This window comes from Cynocephalus volans, chromosome X (assembly GCF_027409185.1).
Source record: "Cynocephalus volans isolate mCynVol1 chromosome X, mCynVol1.pri, whole genome shotgun sequence".
NCBI classification, from domain to species: domain Eukaryota; kingdom Metazoa; phylum Chordata; class Mammalia; order Dermoptera; family Cynocephalidae; genus Cynocephalus; species Cynocephalus volans.
Window position 1 is genome coordinate 154,501,969 of NC_084478.1, and position 20,901 is coordinate 154,522,869.

General features: G+C 37.4%; 1 protein-coding gene across 1 annotated transcript in view; it reads left to right on the top strand.

Annotated features, from left to right (window-relative positions):
• The window catches only part of MCF2 (MCF.2 cell line derived transforming sequence), a 95,280-nt gene that overhangs the window by 27,458 nt on the left and 46,921 nt on the right, over nucleotides 1–20,901 (top strand). The window contains exons 3-4 of the mRNA XM_063083487.1: nucleotides 6,586–6,700; nucleotides 7,794–7,884. Of these exons, the coding sequence (XP_062939557.1) occupies nucleotides 6,586–6,700; nucleotides 7,794–7,884 (206 nt within the window). The remainder of the gene's footprint in view (nucleotides 1–6,585; nucleotides 6,701–7,793; nucleotides 7,885–20,901) is intronic.

A 20,901-nucleotide genomic window follows, 5' to 3' on the forward strand; every position in this document is an offset into this window, starting at 1 on the left:
ACCCATGATGGGTGAAAGTAGAATATGTGTCGTAGGTGGGTGTAGGCTGGGTGAGAGGGTGGCAGCTGAGGCAGCTTCTTTGAGACTTTCTCCTCCACCATAGCTCTGATTACTCAAATGTTTATTGGAAATGCTGGCAAGTTGCTCTGATTAAGCAGCATGTACTAAATGTCTTTTTCTTTTTAGGATTTCATTTACATGTGAGGAAGAAAGTTTAATTTCCTCAAATATGTATATGCATTTGTATATAATTTTTTAAAACTGTGGTAAAATACACATAACAGAAAATTTACCATCTTAAAAATGGTGAATATTTTCAAGAGTACAGTTTAGTGGCATTAAGTTTATAAATATTTTTGTGTAACCATCACGCCGTTCATCTCCAGAGGGCTTCATCTTGCAAAACTGAAACTCTGTACCCACTAAACAGTACCTCCCCATTCCGTTCCTTCCTCGTCCCAGCCCCTGGCAGCCACTATTTTACTTTCTGTCTCTATGAATTTGACTATTCTAGGTAGCTGATTTAAGTGGAATCATACAATATTCATCTTTTTGGGACTGGCTTATTTCACTTGGCATAATGTCCTCAAGGTTCATCCATGTGGTAGCATGGTTCAGAGCTTCCTTTCTTTTTAAGGCTGAATAATATTCCACTGTATGTATATACCACAGTTTGTTTATCAATTCATCCATCTGGACACTTGGGTTACTTCCACCTTTTGGCTATATGAATAATGCTACTAAATAGTATTGTATATTTTTTAGAGACATAGCTATGGTGAGCCACCCCTCTTCTTTTGTTTCTGGTCAGATTCTAGGGGAAGTTTTGCTTATAACAAGGAAGTTACTTTCAGATATTAGAATAATTTGAACTACACTATTAAACATATTTATCATATTAAACAAATAAAGACAAATTTAATCTTATTGGATTAAGTATATGCATTGCTTTTATGAAAATGAGTGCTTTTTAGGTGTTGAGAGTACGAAACCTATCTTATTCCTTTGAAGTAGTTTAATTATTTCTCCTAAAATGACACTACATGCTCAGTTTACTAAGCAAACATTTACTTTATAGGTGATCCTAATTGGACACTTCAATCTGCCCTCTTTTTAGTGATTATAATTAGTTGTAATTGTGAATTAGTGGTGGCATAATGTGGTTTTGTGTATTATTTTGTAAACAGCATAAGTGTGTGACATATTGTCTTAGTAAATTTAGACGTATGCTAGGTTCACTTTTTTTTCTATTTTTTTAATTGCAGCATAATTCATTATACATATTTTTGGGGTACAGTGTTGACTATCATTATTTGTGTGCAATATATAATGATCAAATCATTATTATTAGCATATTCATTATTACAAATTGTAATTATTCTGTGTGTCCCTTACCCAATTTCTCCCTAATCCTCATCCACTTCTATAGTGGATTGAATTATGTCCGCCTAAAACTATTGAATCTCGAATTGTGTCCCCCAAGTTTTATGTATTAGAAACTTGGCCCCCACTGTGACTGTTAAGAGGGTGGGAAATCCTATTACGGTGATTGAAAGGTGGAGCCTTGAAGAGGTGATTGGATTCTAGGATCGTGCAGTAGTGAATGGATTAAAAATGGTGGTCAGGGGTGTGGTTCTGAGGGCTTTAAAAGAAGAGGAGAGTGTGTCTCTCTCTCTGCTCTCTCTGCTTCCACCATCTTGCAAATGTGAGACCCCTGGGTCACTGTCACCACCACCAGATGGACTTTGGACTTCCCAGCCTCAGAAACTGTAAACGATAAATTTCCTTTTTCTTTATAAATTACCCAGTCTCAGGTATTCTGTTACAGCAACACAAAACAGAATAATATACCTTCCCCTTTCCCATCTCTAGTAACCACAGATTTGTTCTCTCCTTCTGAAAGTTCAATGTATTTTTGTGGACTTACTTTCCTTCTTTCCTTCCTTCCTTCCTTCCTTCCTTCCTTCCTTCCTTCCTTCCTTCCTTCCTTCCTTCCTTCCTTCCTTCCTTCCTTCCTTCCTCCCTCCCTCCCTCCCTCCCTTTCCTTCCTTACCTTCCTTCTTTCCTTCTTTCATACCACCACTTATGAGTGAGGGCGTGCTGTATTTCTCTTTCTGTGCCTGGCTTATTTCACTTACCATAATGTTCTCCAAGCTCATCCATTGGCAGTGAAGGGCAGAATTTCATTCTTTTTTATGGCTGAGTAGTATTCCATTGTGTATATACCACATTTTCCTTATCCAGTTGTCCGTCGATGGCCATTTAGGTTGGCTCCATATTTTGGCTATTGTAAATAGAGCTGCTGTAAACATGGGAGCACAGGTATCCCTTTGACATGATGATTTACATCCCTTTGGATATACACCCAGCAGTGGGATTGCTGGATCATATGGTAGTTCTATCTGTCGTTGTTTGAGAAACCTTCATACTATTTTCCATAATGGCTGTGCTAATTTACAGTCCCACAAGCAGTGTAGAAGAGTTTCCCTTTCCCTACATCCTTGCCAGCATTTGTTGTTTTTGGTCTTTTTAATATCGGCCAGTCTAAGTGGGGTGAGATGATATCTCAGTGTGGTTTTGATTTGCATTTCCCTGATGATTAGTGATGTTGAGCATTTTTTCATGCGTCTGTTAGCCATTTGTATGTCTTCCTTTGAAAAATGACTATTCATCTCCTCTGCCCATTTTTAAAGCAGGTTACTTGTTTTTTTTAGTGTCAAGTTGTTTGAGTTCTTTCTGTGTTCTGGATATTAATCCCTTGTTGGATGTGTAGTTTGCAAACATTTTCTCCCATTCTGTAGGTTGTCTTTCTGCTCTGTTGATTGTTTCCTTTGCTGTGCAGAAGCTTTTTGGTTGGATATAATCCCATTTGTTTAATTTTTCTTTTGTTACTCATACTTTTGGGGTTTTATTCATAAAGTCTTTGCCCAGTCCTACTATCTGAAGTGTTTCCCCTGTTTTCTTTTACTAGTTTTATGATTTTGGTTATTATACTTAAGTCTTTAATCCATTTTGAGTTGATTTTGGTAATGTTGAGAGGTGCAGTTTCATTCTTCTGCATATGAATGTCCAATTTTCCAAGCACCATTTACTGAAGAGGTGGTCTTTTCCCCAATGTATGTTCTTCTTGCCTTGCTCAAAGATCAGTTGGTTGTAAGTCTGTGGGTTGATTTCTGGGTTCTCTGTTCTGTTCCATTGGTCCAAGTGTCTGTTTTTATGCCAGTACCATGCTGTTTTCATCACTGTAGTTTTATAATATAATTTGAAGTCAGGTAGTGTTATGCCTCCAGCTTTATTTTTTTGCTCAGGATTGTTTTGGCTATTTGGGGTCTTTTGTTGTTCCATATGAATGTTAGGATTGTTTTTTCTATTTCTGTGAAGAATGTTATTGGTATTTTGATGGGGATTGTATTGAATCTGTAGGTCTCTTTGGGTAGTATGGACATTTTCACAATGTTAATTCTTCTAATCCAAGAGCATAGAATGTCTTTCCACCTTTTTGTGTCCTCTTTAATTTCCTTCATTAGTGCTTTACAGTTCTCATTGTAGAGGTCTTTTGCCTCCTTGGTTAAATTAATTCGTAAATATTTTATTTTTTTGGTGATTATTGTAAATGTCCTTGCTTTCTTGAATTCTTTTTCTTCTAGTTCATTATTGGAGTATAAAAACATTACTGAGTTTTGTATGTTGATTTTGTATCCTGCGACATTACTGAAATTGTTTATCAGCCGTAAGAGTTTTTTTGTAGAGTCTTTAGGTTTTTCTATATATAGGGTCATGTCATCTGCAAACAGAGTTTGACCTTGTGTATTCTAATCTGGATGCCCTTTATGTCTTTCTCTTGCCTGATTGCTCTGGCTAGTACTTCCGATACAATATTAAATGGGAGTGGTGAGAGTAGGCATCCTTATCTTGTTCCTGTTCTTAAGGGAAAAGCTTTCAGTTTTTCCCTATTCTGGATAATATTGGTGATTGGTTTGTCATAGATGGCTTTTATTGTGCTCAGATTCTTTCCTTCTGTACCTTAATTTGCTGAGAGTCTTTATCATGAAGGGATGTTGAATGCTTTTTCTGCATGTATTGAGATAATCATATGGTTTTTGTCCTGGATTTTGTTGATATGGGGTATCACATTTATTGACTTGTGTATGTTGAAACATCCCTGTGTCCCTGAGATGAATCCCACTTGATCATGGTGCATAATTTTTTTGATGTGTTGCTGTATTCTGCTTGCTAATATTTTGTTGAAATTTTTGCATCTATTATAGTGGCCTTCTTTGTTTCTTTTTATGGTTTTTGGTTCAAAGTCTATTTTATCCAATATAAGAATAGTTACTCCTGCTCATTTTTGTTTTACATTTGTGTGATACATCTTTTTCTATCCTTTCACTTTTAGTCTGTGTGTATCTTTGCAGGTGAGGTGAGTCTCTTGAAGACAGCATGTATTTGGTTCTAGCCTTTTATTCCAATCAGTGAGTCTGTCTCTTTTGAATGGGAAGTTTAATCTATTTACATTTCATCACCCATTTGGGTGGATGTCTTCATTCTCAGTGGTTATCTTCACCCTGCTCTTTAATTCAAGGATATCATGTAGTGAAGATTAATCATCATTTGATTTCATAATTTGGACTAGCTTGATTCAAAAGACAATTTGGCAATTAAGACTGTCTCTCAAGTTTCACTTGTAAGGCTTACAGCAAATCATTATTTCATCTTTTCCCACATGCACTAAAGAATCTATAATGTCAATTAGGTCATGTTGGTTGAGGGTGTTGTTTAGGTGTATAATATCCTTGAAAATTTTTTGTCTACTTGTTCTATCAATTATTGAGAGATGAGTGATGAAATTTCTGGCTAAAATTGTGAATTTATCTCTTTCTCCTTGCAGCCATATCTGCTTTTTCTTCATGTCTTTTGAAGCTCTGTTATTAGGTGTGTAAGCATTTAGGATTATGTCCCCTTGCTGAATTGACCACTTTATCATTATCAAATGACCTTCTCAATATCTAATGATGTTCTTGGCTCTGAAATATATTTTATTTAATATTAGACAGCTTCATTTTGACTAGTATTAATGTGGATATGGTATATCCATTTTCATGCTTTTGCTTTTAATACATTTGTATATTTGTATTTAAAGTGTGTTTCTTGTAGGTAGTGTATAGTTGTGTATTTTTTTATCCATTTTTATGATCTTTGACTTTTAATTGCAATGTCTAGATCATTTATATTTGATGTGATTATTTATATGGTTGGGTTTAAATCTAGTACTTTCTATTCATTTTTTATTTGTCTCATTTATTTTTCCCCCTCCATTTCTGCCTTGTTTTGTATTATTTTTATCATTCCATTCTATTTCATTTGCCATTGTCATATTTTTACTGCACATTGAATTTTTAAAAATATCTTTGTATTTTTATATCTTTATTCACTTATATTCAGCCAAATAAGAATTACAACTAAACCTTTCAAAAATTTCTATTAGCAAGCTAAATCAAAGGACACCCTGCAACTTTCCTCCTAAAATAATTATTCAAATTTCATTTATCACTTAGTAATTATTGAGTACCTACTCTGTGAGCAGGTGTTAGGCCGGCAGCAGATTGGGACCTTAAACAGGTATAAGGCTCATCTCTGCCCTTATGTGGCTTTCTTTCTCAATGTTTCTTATACTCCAAGCTGCATAGAGGGCTACTGAGCTGAATGGAGAGACAGGTGGAAAGATGAGAGTTTACCTCAGAATGAAAGCTGAGGGCTGGTCCAATCAGTCCCCACCAAGAACCCCAATGACAGTGACCCTTGTGGAAATAGGCTCAGGGCAGTCTCGCCTAAGAGCCCCTGGACCCATGCTTCCCTGGGGTTAGGGATGCCCACCTGATCAAGGTCCTGTTCGACATAGCTGTTCCAAGTTCATAACAGTGAGGGTATGGGACGGGCCTGCCTCAACCCCGTGCCCCCACGTAGACCTCACACCCCCAGTGGGGCCGCACATTGAATTTTAACCCACAGAGAATTTGTGGCTTCTTTTTTTTGCATTAATAAAATTCCTATGCCATTGTTGCTATGATTGCGTTTGTTGTTTCTTCCACAAATACATTAGGCCATCACTTTTTTCCTGTACTTGTACCCTGCCTCCTTTCATGGCACCATTACTCTAAGAAGTTGATTATATCAAGTTTTCTACTTGTTGTCAAGCTGTCAATCACTCATTTTGAATGTAGGCTCATAACATTGGTATAGAAATAGTTATTTCCCAAACCTCTTGGTTGTCCAACTTGGGGAATCAGCTATTTTTTCAACCACATTTATTATATGCCTTTCATGAAGTTTTTCTCTGTCTATATTCATTCATTTTACTTTCTTTCTTTTTTTTTTTCTTTTGTCATTTAGAAATCATTTTGCCACTTTTTAAACTTAAGGTATCAGGAGCTCAGTGCCATTTTGGTTTATGTGGAGATCATCATCCTTAAAAGTTTCATTGGCCTAAAATGGTCTTCTAACAACTGTCCTCAAATCTAAAATCCTCTTCCTTGCATTGTTGTCACATAAACTGTTAACTCATTTGATTTTGTTCTACTATTTTAGGTGGGCGGGGAAAGGATAATGCTTGGATTATTACCTTTCCAGAAAACTGTAATTTCAGATGCATACCAGAGAATGTACTAGCAAAAGTACTCACTTACCTGACATCTATTGCAAGGTATACCATTTCATTACATTTTTCCCAATTTGTTTTATATCAGGTACCCATTTGAATGTCATAGCAGGAAAATGGCTCGATAGTATAGCTATTATTATTATTATTACTATTATTATTGTGAATAATCAGCAGACTTACATTCAGAGTGGATAATATAACTTAGAAGGGGAAGCTGACAGCTACCTAAATTCCTATAAAAATTATACTGAGGATCTGTGAAAACAAAATTGGGAGTCTAGAAGTATTTGTCCCCATGAAGAAGAACATAGGTTGAGAATGATAATCATACATAAAGACTTTATTTTGCTTAAAAGGAAATCTTACCAGCCAAGAATGAGGACAGCCATTGTCATTTCTTCTGAGGATAACTCAAGAAAACTGAATCTTAAATAGACTCAATGGTGGTATTGGGAGATACTAGGAAGAATGTACCGACATTAGAAATTATTTGGAGCTATAATGCTTTAAAATGAAAAGTTTCAAAACCTTTCGTAGAGATTTTATTTATGTCGAAGACACAGTTTTTAAAGGAAGCATTATCCAGTTACTAACACTGAAGAATAAGGGCACAAATCAAGGATGGTAAAATTTGATGAGTCTCATGAACAAAAATCAAATCCTGGAAAATTAAATTTACAGTCTACCTGCTGAAGCTTGAAAGTGGTCTTTTTAGGACAAATAAAAGTTATATCATTCATTAAACTGCATTCCCTCAAGGAGCAGACTAGAGACAGAAAAATATATTTAACAGTGGGTTTTTTTTCCGAATTAATGAATGGATCACGGGCTCATGATAGATTGCCATGGGAAGTTAAATTTGATGTCATGAAGGACAGCTGTCTTTTCAGTTCTCCTGCACCCAAGATCGCAATATTCCAAATCCATTTTAATGACCTATCTTCATTACACTACCCCTTTCCTATTTAAAATATTGACGTTAGTGCCGAAAAGTAGCATTTAGTGATAGCTTTCCAAATCCAAATCTGTCTTTAGTCAAGACATCAAATGTAAGTGAAATAATCAGAAATAAAGACATTTATAGCAAATTTGGGTTATTACTAAGAAAATCTTATTACTTCCTCTTATCTTGCAGGCAATATGGATCTGACTCCCGGTTCACCATTATTCTGGACCGAAGATTGGATACATGGTCTTCTCTTAAAATCTCTCTCCAAAAAATCTCAGTAAGTACCTGTGCACAATTCTTTTTTTTTGCCCCCCGAGGGTACACTTCATGACTCCTTTCACAAAGATCATTATCTTTTTTTTTTTTTTTTGATTTTTTTCTTAATTTTATTTTGTCGATATACAATGTGGTTGATTATTGTGGCCCATTACCGAAACCTCCCTCCCTCCTCCCTCTCCCCCTCCCTCCTCCCTCTCCTCCTCCCTCCTCCCTCTCCTCCTCCCTCCTCCCTCTCCTCCTCCCTTCTCCCTCTCCTCCCTCCCTCCCAACAATGTCCTTTCTGTTTGCTTGTCGTATCAACTTCAAGTAATTGTAGTTGTTATGTCTTCTTCTTCCCCCCCCCCCGCCGGTTTTTGTGTGTGTGTGTGTGTGAATTTATTTATTTATTTTTAGCTCCCACCAATAAGTGAGAACATGTGGTATTTCTCTTTCTGTGCCTGACTCGTTTCACTTAATATAATTCTCTCAAGGTCCATCCATGTTGTTGCAAATGGCAGTATTTCATTCGTTTTTATAGCTGAGTAGTATTCCATTGTGTAGATGTACCACATTTTCCGTATCCACTCATCCGATGATGGACATTTGGGCTGGTTCCAACTCTTGGCTATTGTAAAGAGTGCTGCGATGAACATTGGGGAACAGGTATACCTTCGACTTGATGATTTCCATTCCTCTGGGTATATTCCCAGCAGTGGGATAGCTGGGTCATATGGTAGATCTATCTGCAATTGTTTGAGGAACCTCCATACCATTTTCTATAGAGGCTGCACCATTTTGAGTACCTGTGCATTCTATAGTAACTTTTTATTTTTCTTTAACATCATACTTTTTATTTTGGGGTGGCACAGATTATTTTAATATGGATGAAGACAATAAAAATAGATGGGATGGTCAGTAGGAAGAGCAGGAAGAAGAGTTTGTATAGGAGACTGAGGTAAACAACTCCACCCAAAATGAAACCTAATGGGAAGAATTAGTAGTTAATGGTTAAAGTTATGGGTGAAAAGAGACTCATGGTTCTATATGTCTTTCACAGCCAGGCAAGTTTCTATGAGAATTTTTTTAAAAATCGGAAATAGCTGTGTTGTATACTCATCGTATGTGAAAAAGTATAAAGAAGAAAGTTTAAAACAATAGTCAGTAATCTAGCCACTCAGAAATAAGCACTTTTTAACATTTTGATATGCATCTTTCTAGACTTTTTTTTCTTTTCCCTAGGATAAGATAGGGCATGAGTCACCTGCAAAGTGACATATATCCCCTACGGGAATCTAGTTCCCAGCTTCCCAAGATCCAGAGAGAGAAAACAGTTTCCCTGAAAGGAAACTATATGAGATATAATCCAGCCCACAGCCAAGATGATCTTCTACAGTATTAGGCTCACCAGGAAATAGTGACGTTGTCTGAGACACTTCCCTTTCATAAAAGAGGAGGGAGAGGAGGAACTCACAGACTCCTTCTGAGCTGGCAAGATGGGGGCTGTCTGTGGAGCTACCATGTGGCCAACTTTTTCTATGAGACCAGAGTAGCTGGGAATCAATATATTTTTTTCTTTGAGATTCTTTGTCTCCTGACTGACTCAGGAGGCCAATCCCCCCCGAGGAAGTTGATTTAGTTGCAAAGGCAAGACAAAAATCTACGTTGTTGGATTTCTGAGACAATGTTCTTTTTGCTATATTATCTTGTCAATGAGCATAAAAAATACACTGGCACTCACAGGGTGAAATAAGTGAGATCATTGTTTCATACCCAACATGAATTACTCCTCATCTTGGTCAAGTCAGCAAACTGATTTTGTTTATTTGTTTAACAGAAGTGTTTAATCATAAGGAGTGAAGTGAAGAGTAAACACTATAGTCACATGAGTTACTAAAATAGCAAAACCTTAACTTAGTATAATATATTTTTGCTTTTTCAAAAGCATTCCCTTTTTTTAAGTAATGTTGATACTCTTTATTTCTTGATTAAGTACTGCAGACAGGTATCGCTATAATTGTCTTATAGATGATGAAATTACATTGATAGGTGCACTTTGGAAAGGTTATGTGATGAATCCGAGGTCAAATAGCTAAGTAACCAACAGGGCCAGAGCAGGAATTGAAATTTCATGAATTCCACTTGGTGCCTTTTCCATCTACTGCTTTCTATCATTTTCCAAATGACTTTTGGATAAACAAATAAATCCAATGTTTTTTAGAAAAAGGTAAAACTCCTTTGGATAGAGTAAGTCTGCCCTCCATATACTATAGAGCGATGGAGCTAAATGACGTAAAAGCTATTTCCCTTGCTCTGGCCTTTCATGATTGGTCCTTGGGCTTGGTGAGCAGCCTTACTTTATACCAATGATTGATTCTTTTATATTAAATATAGCACTTCTTGCCATAAAACATTTTTGAGGTTTTTTTCTTTTGGCCAACACAGTACCTTCTTGACTAAATTTTTATTGTGTGACTGGCACATGGCATCAGTTTTTTGGTTATATTATTATTCAAATAGGTTGCTTGGAATAGAGGTCTTATTTTTCAAAAAAGAGAAATGTAAGATTAGGTCTCGAACCTGTCAGTTGGAGGTCAACAGAGGGGTAATGACTTGTTTCTTGGGGAGTGACACTCCCTTTTTGTTTTCCTAGGGCTGCTCTCTCAGTGGGGAAGTATGAACCATGCTCAGTAACGAGCTTGGAACTCCACGTCCTTTTATTCTAATAGCTTCCAAATTGATGTTACTGGGCAAGAGAGTGGGGGTGCAGGTGCTGATGACATGTAACGGGCTAGAGGTTGTTTTAGGTGTTGTTTCTTTTTAACATTTTAAATATTTTTGCTTGTGGTATAGTTTCTATCTTCATACTCAAGAGCACATTAGTTATATCTCAACCATTAATAGCTATTGGGCACTGTTTGAAATAAAGGTAAATATAGAATACAAGTTAATTTTGAGAGCAAAAGTTGGCATTCAGAAAGGATTTTTGGTGAAAGTTACCAATGTGTAGATTTTAAACGAGTGTCTGTGAAATAATCCTACAATTCAGTTTGAAGACCTTAGTCTGCAGATTCCAAAAAAAACAAAAGCCCCATCCCAGCCAGCTGCAAAAAACAAAACAAAACAAAACAAAACAAAACAAAACAACCCCCCCCCAACAAACAAACAAAACACACGAAAAACCACCACCACAACCAACAAACCTCCAAAATAAACTAAAGCAGTTAGGTTGTACTTCATAATTAATAAGAGGAGGCAGTTAGGCAGGTTTTTTTTATTGGTTTGTTTTAGTCATACATTTTGGGGAAAGGTTCATTTGGGAATTTGGGAGAGAGTCCCATCCATCTTAAAAAGTTTGCATATTCTGTTCTTTCTAGATTATTATCCGAACAAAATTTCACAAACTGTAACCTTTCACCAGGCTTAAACCCTGACTAGAATTTAATAAAAATAAAAGACAAAACAGAACTGAAATGTAAGTCACAGACAAGAGTTTAAGGTATCAGTTAGTACTACCTTCACAAAGATTCTGAGCATTCCACCTTAAAAATCAAACTGCGCAGAGGAGAAAGCCAGTCCCATCAAGACTGCTCCTAGGAAGAGAGTGGGTTTTTTCCTTTCTCTACTCTTAGGACATGCCTGATCTTCTTGAGCAGCTCAGCACAAGCTAATCCACGAGGTTCAATCAGGCTAAGTAACTGGGGGAATGTGTTAACTCTGAATTACAATGAACAGCAGGGAAGGATCTGTCAGCTGACTAATCAGGGATAGTGGTTTTTCTGCAGCGGTGCCACGGAGGTAATGAAAGCAACTACGGTAGCTTTGTCTGATAGAGATTTTTGGCTGCCGTTTTTAAATACTACCCAAGAAGCAGCTCATATTTCATCAATGTTGCATTGACAATTGGAAAAGAAGAGTGTAATTGTGTATAGGAGAGATGGCAGAAGCAAATCCCCCGAGAGGCAAGATGAGGTTCAGAAGGAATGCGGTAAGGGCTCTCTCTGCCTGCAGTCCTGGAAAGCCTATGCCCAAGTTCAAGTGCAGGGATGCTGCAGCATGGTGCTATAGCACAAACTGCAGAGGGGGGCTTTTAAAGGCAGAAGGAAAGAATGGAGACCTGTATTTGCATGGATTGCGTTGTTGCAGTTCCTATGATATTGACATAGGGTAATTTAAGGGAATCAAGGGGGTAGAATATAATATCAAAATCGAAATGTCATCGAGTTTATGAGGGAGCACTGTTTAGTCATGTTATTTAAGACTGTATGAACAATTTTGAAACGTTTGGCAGTGTAGCTTTAAATCATGAGTTAAAATAATACTGAACAAAAGGATTTATTCTTTCTTTTACTGTGGTCAAGTAGAGTATAATATCTTGGACAGGTCTGGAGGTGATTTTATCAGCACTTAGAAAGGCAGCCCTTCCTGGGCGTTACTGTACAAGTGAAAAAATTTTAAAGTCTGTAATAATTTGAAGTCTTCATGGTTTCAGTTCTTCTCCAAACTTAAAGATGCAAACTTCTAGCCTGTTGATAACTTTTTTCTTTTCAGGAAAAAGAAAGGGATTCACTTTTTAATATAGGATAGAATTTGGAAATCCTTCCTCTCAGATACATTTCAAATACTCTTCTACCTAAAGTTTCCTTTCATTAATTCATTTATATACTAAATTCCCAGCAAATTTCTAACGTGATCTTAAGATGTATTTTAGAGAAATGTTGAAATAACACTAGCTAATTTAACGCCAAATTGGTCATCAACAAAGGCTTTAAATGCCACTCTGTTTCTTTCAAAACTTAAGATAATAGTACTGATGTTATAGTTTAAAATATAAATTTGCCTACTAAAAAAATTGAGACAACACACACACAAAAGTAAGAAGGTACAAATTGGCTGTAGGAAAAAATAGACATTTTCAATAAAAAGTAAGAAAGAATTTTATTGTTATTGGATGACAGTGAGCATTAGTGGGTGAGTAAATGATTTATTTTCTAATAAAGCTCTTAGCACAGAATGCTGTTTTAAAAATCACACTTAGAATATGAAACTTTTTATTTTGAAAAAATTATATCTTCAGTTGTATATATGATTTTATATTATGAGAATAATAGCTTCAGACTCTTAACAGACAATTTATGGTGCACAAGAAATGCCTAAGTATGTGTTTTTCAGTATTGTGTGCAACTGACGTTAGCACTTTTGTTATCAAAGATAACTGACTTAAGCTTTCAGAAAGTTTCTAATTCCTTTATATATATAGATGTTTTCTCAGTGCCGAACTTAGTTTCATGTGTACACACATGTTGATATATACACAAATAGATTCAGCAAACAGGTACTCATTGAATAGACATATCTAGAGCTGTGCTACACACAATAGAGATTAAAAAGGTAAATATGGACTGCCTACTGGGCTGAAGGAGCTCTCAATCTAATAGTGAAGGTAGGATATGTTCATAAATAACTATTTTGAAAGAACTTCCAGTTGGTGGGGAAGGCCTTATGCAGGAGATGACATTTGTTTGGACCTTAAATAAGAGCATATGCTTCTGTTACCTTTCCTTGATTCTTTCCTGTGTTTTTTTCCCTATAAATCAATTACTTTAAGTGGCCCCTAGGAACAGATATCTTGAAATGAAATCGATCGGATTAATTCTGAAGGCCAGAACTATGGTGGAATACAAATTTGTTTTGCTTACATGGACTGGACTTGACCAGAATGAAAAATTTGAACCTCAGCTGGTGACAAAATGGTTTGACCTTGAAGGGTCTCTGGAGTTGGGCTGATCCTGGAGGATATAATAGATAACACCTAAAAGGATGTTCCAGTGGAATTTAAAATCCAAAGAGAGAATTGAACCGGTTCCTTGGTGGGAATTGCAATGACTGTAGCTGAATGAGAAGGAGGAGATGAGAATAGATAGGCGTGTGACAGAAAGGGCAAACGACAAGGAAGGAGTATTACTTGGGACTGTCCTGCCCCTGAAGTCACTTGGCAAGTTGCTTGGCAACATGTGGAGTAACTCGTACTTTCTGTACTCTTTAAGGGTGGGGATATGGGGCCAGAGTGTTGAAGTGGCTCATGTCGTTGACAACTGTCCTCTGTTGCGTGTGGTCCTGAGATTTTCCCCAGCATATTCTATAGAAAGGGTTCAGACCTTATCAAGGTCAGCATCGCAACAATATATTCTGTTAGGGTATTAGATTATAATCGTTTCCATTCTGTGGACTCTGTGATGCTAAATGGTTTCCAACAACTTGTTTCAAATGTTACTATTGTCCCATTTTGTAGATGTCAAGGTCAAGGCTTTCCTAAATAGCAGACAATGAATCTGAGTGCACATTCGATCGATGAAGTGTGAAGTGTCTGGAAAAACTTCCCTTAGGATCCAGAGAGGGCCTTAGTACCCCTGCTTACCAGCTGCGCTCCAGTTTGCTCATCTGTAAACTGTAAAGAGGGGATAATAACTACTTTACTGCAATGTTATGAAGCTAAATAGGATAATACATAAAACAAGCCTGGCATGTATGTAATGGCTTTCAGTCAAGGGTCCCTCTTATTGTCGTTGTCTTTCTTTGCCCGAAAGATTAAAAAAAAAAAAAGCTATACAAATGTAAATTGTTTTTATACCAACTGAACTTTTATGTTGTATAAGGCACTTTAAACATTTTTAAAGAAATAACTAGAATAACTGAAAAGTATGCATAGGGTGTATGAATTGCCTCCCTCAGATACCACACAAAAGAATATTAAACAAGGTTTATTTCTAGACTTTAGCAGTGAAATGATGTATTGGGTTTAGACCTGCTGCTGTGACTGCTGTGAGATTCTATCACTGGGCAGGTGGGGATAGGTGTGAGTGAAAGGGAGTAAATCTGTCCTTTAGGAGGGAAGGATGAGAGGAGGCTTATTTTGTGCCCGTCTCCGTGAAGTATTAGGAAGAGCCGCTGCAGCGGGGCCATGCTCAGTGAGCAGACATGTGGCCCTGAGCTCTGGGAAGACGGACAGCGCATTCAGTTTTACTGAAGTGACTTCAAACGGTTACACGTTGGAATTCCAAAAAAATGCCTGCAAGAAGCTAAAACCAATGCTGTTTCCTCTCTCTTGCGGTCTTTTTTTTTTTTTTTTTTTAAAGAAAAAAACAATAAGATAAAACAAGGCTGACCCTTGCCCACATCCCTTTGCTTTTTTGACAAGTTCTTAGAAACAATTTATGGTTTTAAAATCTAGGCTGTGATTTTGGGGAAAATAGAAATTGTGCTTTTCATGTTTATATGACCATACAGATAAGAGATTTTTAAAGCAGCATGCTCAAGAATTTAGAAATGTAGTATTCCCAAAGCAAAATGGGAAAGCTCAATGGTCTTGAGCTATATTTGCTGTGATATGTCCATTTGATAACCTATGCTATTTGATAGTTTATTTAAATACTAGCTTTAAAATGGATTATCTTAAAACTTTCAGTTACACAAATATCTGTATATAGAGAAACCCCCCCCCTTTTAGCATCTCCTACATTTACTCCACAAAATCAGATAGATTTTATTTTTATTTTTTATTTTTTTATTAATTTAATTTAATTTAATTTTACTTCTCAAAACACACTGTACTTGATTTTCATGCACCTTTACCTGTTCCTCTCCACACCCTTTCTTCCCTCCCACCACATCATATCTGTGAACTTCGCTTAAATAGTTCAAGGAATTTTTGTGGTTATTCTGTCTTCTTCCCCCCACCCTTTATTTGTTTGTGTGTTTATTTATTTATTAATTTTTAGCTCCCACAAATAAGTGAGAACGTGTGGTATTGAGAACGATAAGTGCTGGCGAGGTTGCGGAGTAAAAGGAACTCTCATCCACTGTTGGTGGGGCTGCAAAATGGTGCAGCCTTTACGGAAAATGGTTTGGAGGTTCCTCAAACAATTGCAGGTAGATCTACCATATGACCCAGCTATCCCACTGCTGGGAATATACCCAGAGGAATGGAAATCATCATGCAGAAGGTATACCTGTACTCCAATGTTTATTGCAGCTCCATGTACAATAGCCAAGAGCTGGAACTAGCCCAAATGTCCATCATTTGAGAAGTGGATAAGGAAATGGTGGTACATCTGCCCAAAGGAATACTCCTCTGCTATAAAAAGGAATGAAATACTACCATTCGCAACAACATGGATGGACTTAGAGAAAATGATATTAAGTGAAACAAGTCAGGCACAGAAAGAGAAAAACACCCTTTCTGTGTACCTATAGGTATGCCCATGTAGACACACAAACTAATCTTAAACCCATACTGCATGTCAGGTTAAAATTTCTCAAGAGTGCTCTGTCCCCTCCAGATCCTCGTAGCCAGCAATCACAGAGAGGGACATGTACATATTGGTATTGGTCCATGTTCAGATATATGAAGCTTTTTCACTCAGAGGTTGCTATGCAATATTTTAACAAACTTTCAATTTGTTTCCTGTCTTTAAAAATCTGGATCACAGAGAAATGAGGATTTCTGGCTTTTCTTGAGAAATCAGACTTGGCAATTCTGGGCCCACCTTCCTACATGACGACATTTAGCTGGAGCTGACCAGGGAGTGCTCCCCTCTTCAGCTGCTCTCCAGTTTACCATAGTCTGCACCCTTTCCTGTTGCTCTTCAGCATATGGGAAGAAAGGTGAAGGGTTTTGGTCCCTCTACTGGACAGCCACCAAAACAAAACAAAACAAAACAAAACAAAACAAAACAAAACAAAACAAAACAAAACATCTGTATAGGAAGATTGTGAATTGCTATTGTCTACCTTATTTAGGCTGTACCTTAATTAAACCCAGCCTACTTCACACTTACATTATCTAACATGTGGTAGGCATTCAAGTTCGTCACCTTTGCTTGAGGTTTAGATTCTCACCCTTGAACCTGACCTGTGTTTCATCCCCACTATGCTTCTCCAAATTCCTCCTGTTGATTAAGAGTCTGGTTCTGAAGTCAGGTGAACCTGGGTTTTATTCTGCCACATACAAGCTAGAAGGTCTTGAAAAATTACTTAACCTTACAAAATCTCAGTGTATTAGTTCCCTATTGCTGCTGTAACAGATTAGCACAAATTTAGTGGCTTAAGCTAATGCAAATTTATAGTTACAGTTCTGGGGGCCAGAATTCTAAGATTAGTCTCATTGGGCTAAAACCAAGGGGTCAGCAGGGCTGTGTTCCTTCTGTAGGCTCTAGAGGAGAATCCATTTCCTTGACTTTTCTAGCTTCTGGAGACTGTCTACATTCCTTGGTTTGTGGCCCTGCATCACTCTAACCTCTGCTTCTGTCATCACATCTCCTTCTCTGACTCTCCTGCCTCTCTCTTTTCCTAATAAGAACCCTGTGGTTATATTGGTTCCACCTCAATCATCCAGGGTAATCTTCCCATCTCAAGGTCCTCAATCACAGATATGAAGTCCCTTTTACCATGTAAGGTAACATATTCAGTGGTTCCAGGGATTAGGACATGGACATCTTTGGGGAGTCATTATTCTGCCTACAACACTCAGTTTCTCCAGTTGTGAAATGAAGATAAAAGTAGAACCTACTGCATGTAAAAATTTAACACAATGTCATAATAATGCTCATTCTGAGCATAATTCTCATAACAAGCGTTCAAGAAATAGTGACATTCCCAGCCATGCCCAAATATCCTATCTCTTTTCCCTACCTCAAGGCTTTGAGAAGTACTGCATATGTATAAATATATGTACATGTATTTTTTGCGATAGAGGGAATATATAAAGTGAAGCTATAAAAAGTAGTCATTCATGTGAGTTGTGGATTCACTTTTAATATGACAGTTTGGCAAGCTCTTGTTAAAGTCTGGGATAAGTGAGTGGGACCTGGACTGAGAAATCAAGTGTGTCAGATTCACATGTGGAATGAGGGATGGGAACAATGCACTTGGTCTGAACTGTATGATTTAGTTTTCTAAAAACACACAACTCTGGCAAATTAACTGAATCGAGTGCCACCCAATTGTTTAGTAGTTGTATAGCTGTTGCCTACAAGTTATTTAGTCCCCCAAATGGCAACTAAATTTTTTTATTGGTTATGAATATTCATGAGATACAAAGCTGATTGTCACCCCTCGTGCCCGTGATGAGGGGGCGAGATTCATACTGGCTGTATACTCATAACCACAAATTGCATTTGTACCCGGTGTCCCGCACCCAATTATCCCCAACCTCCCTCTCCCTCCTTCCTTCCCCCGCTCCACTTTGTAGCCCAAGGAATGTTCTCTCCCTCTGCAAGTCCAGTGCACCACTGTAGTCTTTCTTTCCTTCCTTCTCTCTTTCTTAGCTCCCACTTATGAGTGAGCACATGTGGTATTTATCCCTCTGAGCTTTGCTTATTTCACTCAACATAAGTTTCTCCAGGCTCATCCATGTTGTTGCAAATGGGAGTATTTCATTCTTTTTTCTGGCAGAGTAGTATTCCATGGTGTATATATACCACAGTTTCCTTATCCAGTCATCTGTTGATGGACATTTAGGTTGGTTCCATGTCTTGGCTTTTGAAACAGAGCTGCAATGAACATGGGAGTGCAGGTATCCCTTCGACGTGATGATTTCCATTCCTCTGGATATATACCCAGAACTGGGATTGCCGGATCATATGGAAGATCTATTTAGTTGTTTGAGAAACCTCCATATTGTTTTCCATAGTGGTTGTACTAACTTACAGTCCCACCAACAGTGTAGGAGTGTTCCCTTCTCTCCACACCCTCACCAGCATTTGTTATTCACTGTCTTTTTGATTATAGCCAGTCTAGCTGGGGTGAGGTGGTACCTAAGTGTGGTTTTAACTTGCATTTCCTGATGACTAGTGATGGTGAGCATTTTTTCCTGTACCTGTTAGCCATTTGTATGTCTTCCTTTGAAAAATGTCTCTTCAGCTCCTTTGCCCCTTTTTTAATTGTGTTATTTGTTTTTTTACTATATAATTGTTTGAGTTCCTTGTATATTATGGCTATTAATCCCTTGTCAGATGCATAGTTAGCAAAAATTTTCTCCCACTCTGTAGGTTATCGTTTCACTCTGTTGATTGCTTCCTTTGCTGTGCAGAAGCTTTTTAGTTTGATATAGTCCCATTTGTTTATTTTTTCTTTTGCTGCTTGTGCTTTCGGGTTCATGTTCATAAAGTCTGTGCCCACACCTAGTTCCTGAAGTGTTTCACCTATATTTTCCCTTAGTAATTTTACAGTTTCAGGTCTAATAGTTAAGTCTTTAATCCATTTTGAGTTGATTTTAGTGTATGGTGAGAGGTGCATGTCTAGTTTCATTCTTCTGCATGTGGATATCCAGTTTTGCCAGCACCACTTGTTGAAGAGGCAGTCTTTTCCCCAATGTAGATTTTTGTTGCAAATGGCAACTAAATTTGACAGTAGCTATTGGGTTGACAGAATCCATGTGCTTTAGAAAGATACGCATGATAGCTCAATAAAGAGTCTAAAATTATCCTAAAATGAAAAACATTGTAAGTATAATTATGCAGGCAATAAATGAAGTTTTCATCCTTTGATAGTGCATTTTCTTTAAAAATGCAAATTTTTGTGGGCTTTTGTGACAAGTGAATTACTAAACATTTGAAGGAATTAGTGAAAGAAAATGCATGATAAAACAGTCAGAGGGTTTTACTTAAAAAAGATCTGATTAGAATATAGAATTATCTTTAGAAGCAATTTATGCAGTTGTCAATGTTTGGGATAAACCACTTTATCAAACAGAGCAATGACTGATTTAATAAACATCCAGCATAAAATCCCTGATTTATGAGTGGCTGAATACGCTCTACCTCTGCCTAAAATCACTTGCCTACTGATTCTGTGGACAGTGATTTTGCTACTCTCTCCTTTCTACTTTGTTCCCTGCGGTGTGAACAGTCGTTTCTGGACCTGGCTGCTGGGACAGCCTTGCTATCCGTAGAATGGCAGGGTCGAGACCAGGGCCTTACCTCAGTCAGAGAGTTGCACACGGCATCCTTCCACCCCCTCCCATCCCACACACAATTTCTTTCTTTATTTCTTTTTTTTTTTTTTTTAAAAAGGATGACTGGTAAGGGGATCTTAACCCTTGTCTTGGTGTTGTCAGCACCACGCTCAGCCAGTGAGCTAACTGGCCATCCCTATATAGGATCCGAACCCATGGCCTTGGTGTTATCAGTGCCACACTCTCCTGAGTGAGCCACGGGCCGGCCCTCCCACACACAATTTCTGACATGGGTAAGTATCCAGGGATTAAGGTTTACAGCCCTAGGGCTTTGCATCTAGAGAATTCATAAATCACCAGAGAATAAGAGATTAAGGAAAGTCAGAGAGAAAAAGACTGTGAAACCAGATCAACTTAGAACCCATGAAAGAATAAAAGTAATTTGCTTTTTGTTGGTAAAAGAGGGTGCTTTTGATTTTATTTAAAAGTGAAAAAATAAGCTGGTTCAAGGCAGGTAAGTATAATGTACTGGTAATTTACCTAGGTGAAGGAAAAGGAAAAGGAAAGGCTTAATTCCCAAAGTGGATGGGATAGAAATAGAATCAGTTGCTCTCTCAACCTAAAAATAGGCCCAAAGTTCCTACAAGTCCCCGTCAGATTCTCCCCTTAAGTAAGGCTTTATCCATATCCCTAAAGTTTCCTACTTGTCCTTAGGTTTAAGAATCAAAGATAAATTTTAAAAACTATCTTATTAATTTTTTTTGAGTTTACAAAGTGCCTCTAGAATCATTATTTCTTTTATTTTTTTTTTAGTAGCTGGCTGGTACAGGGATCCGAGCCCTTGACCTTGGTGTTATCAGTACCACACATTACTTCTTTTAATTCGTGTAATAACTGTGGGAAATGTGTACTATGCTTAACATAATAAAATATGCATTATGTACATAATTGAGGGTAGGATATCCATTATCATTGAAACTCTGTCTCTTACCTCCATGTGTGTACACGTGTTGACTTTGTTCTTTGAAATAAGCTTTCTCCAACAACAGGGGTCCTGGCTGCCAGTAGCTCTGGAGTGGCATCCTC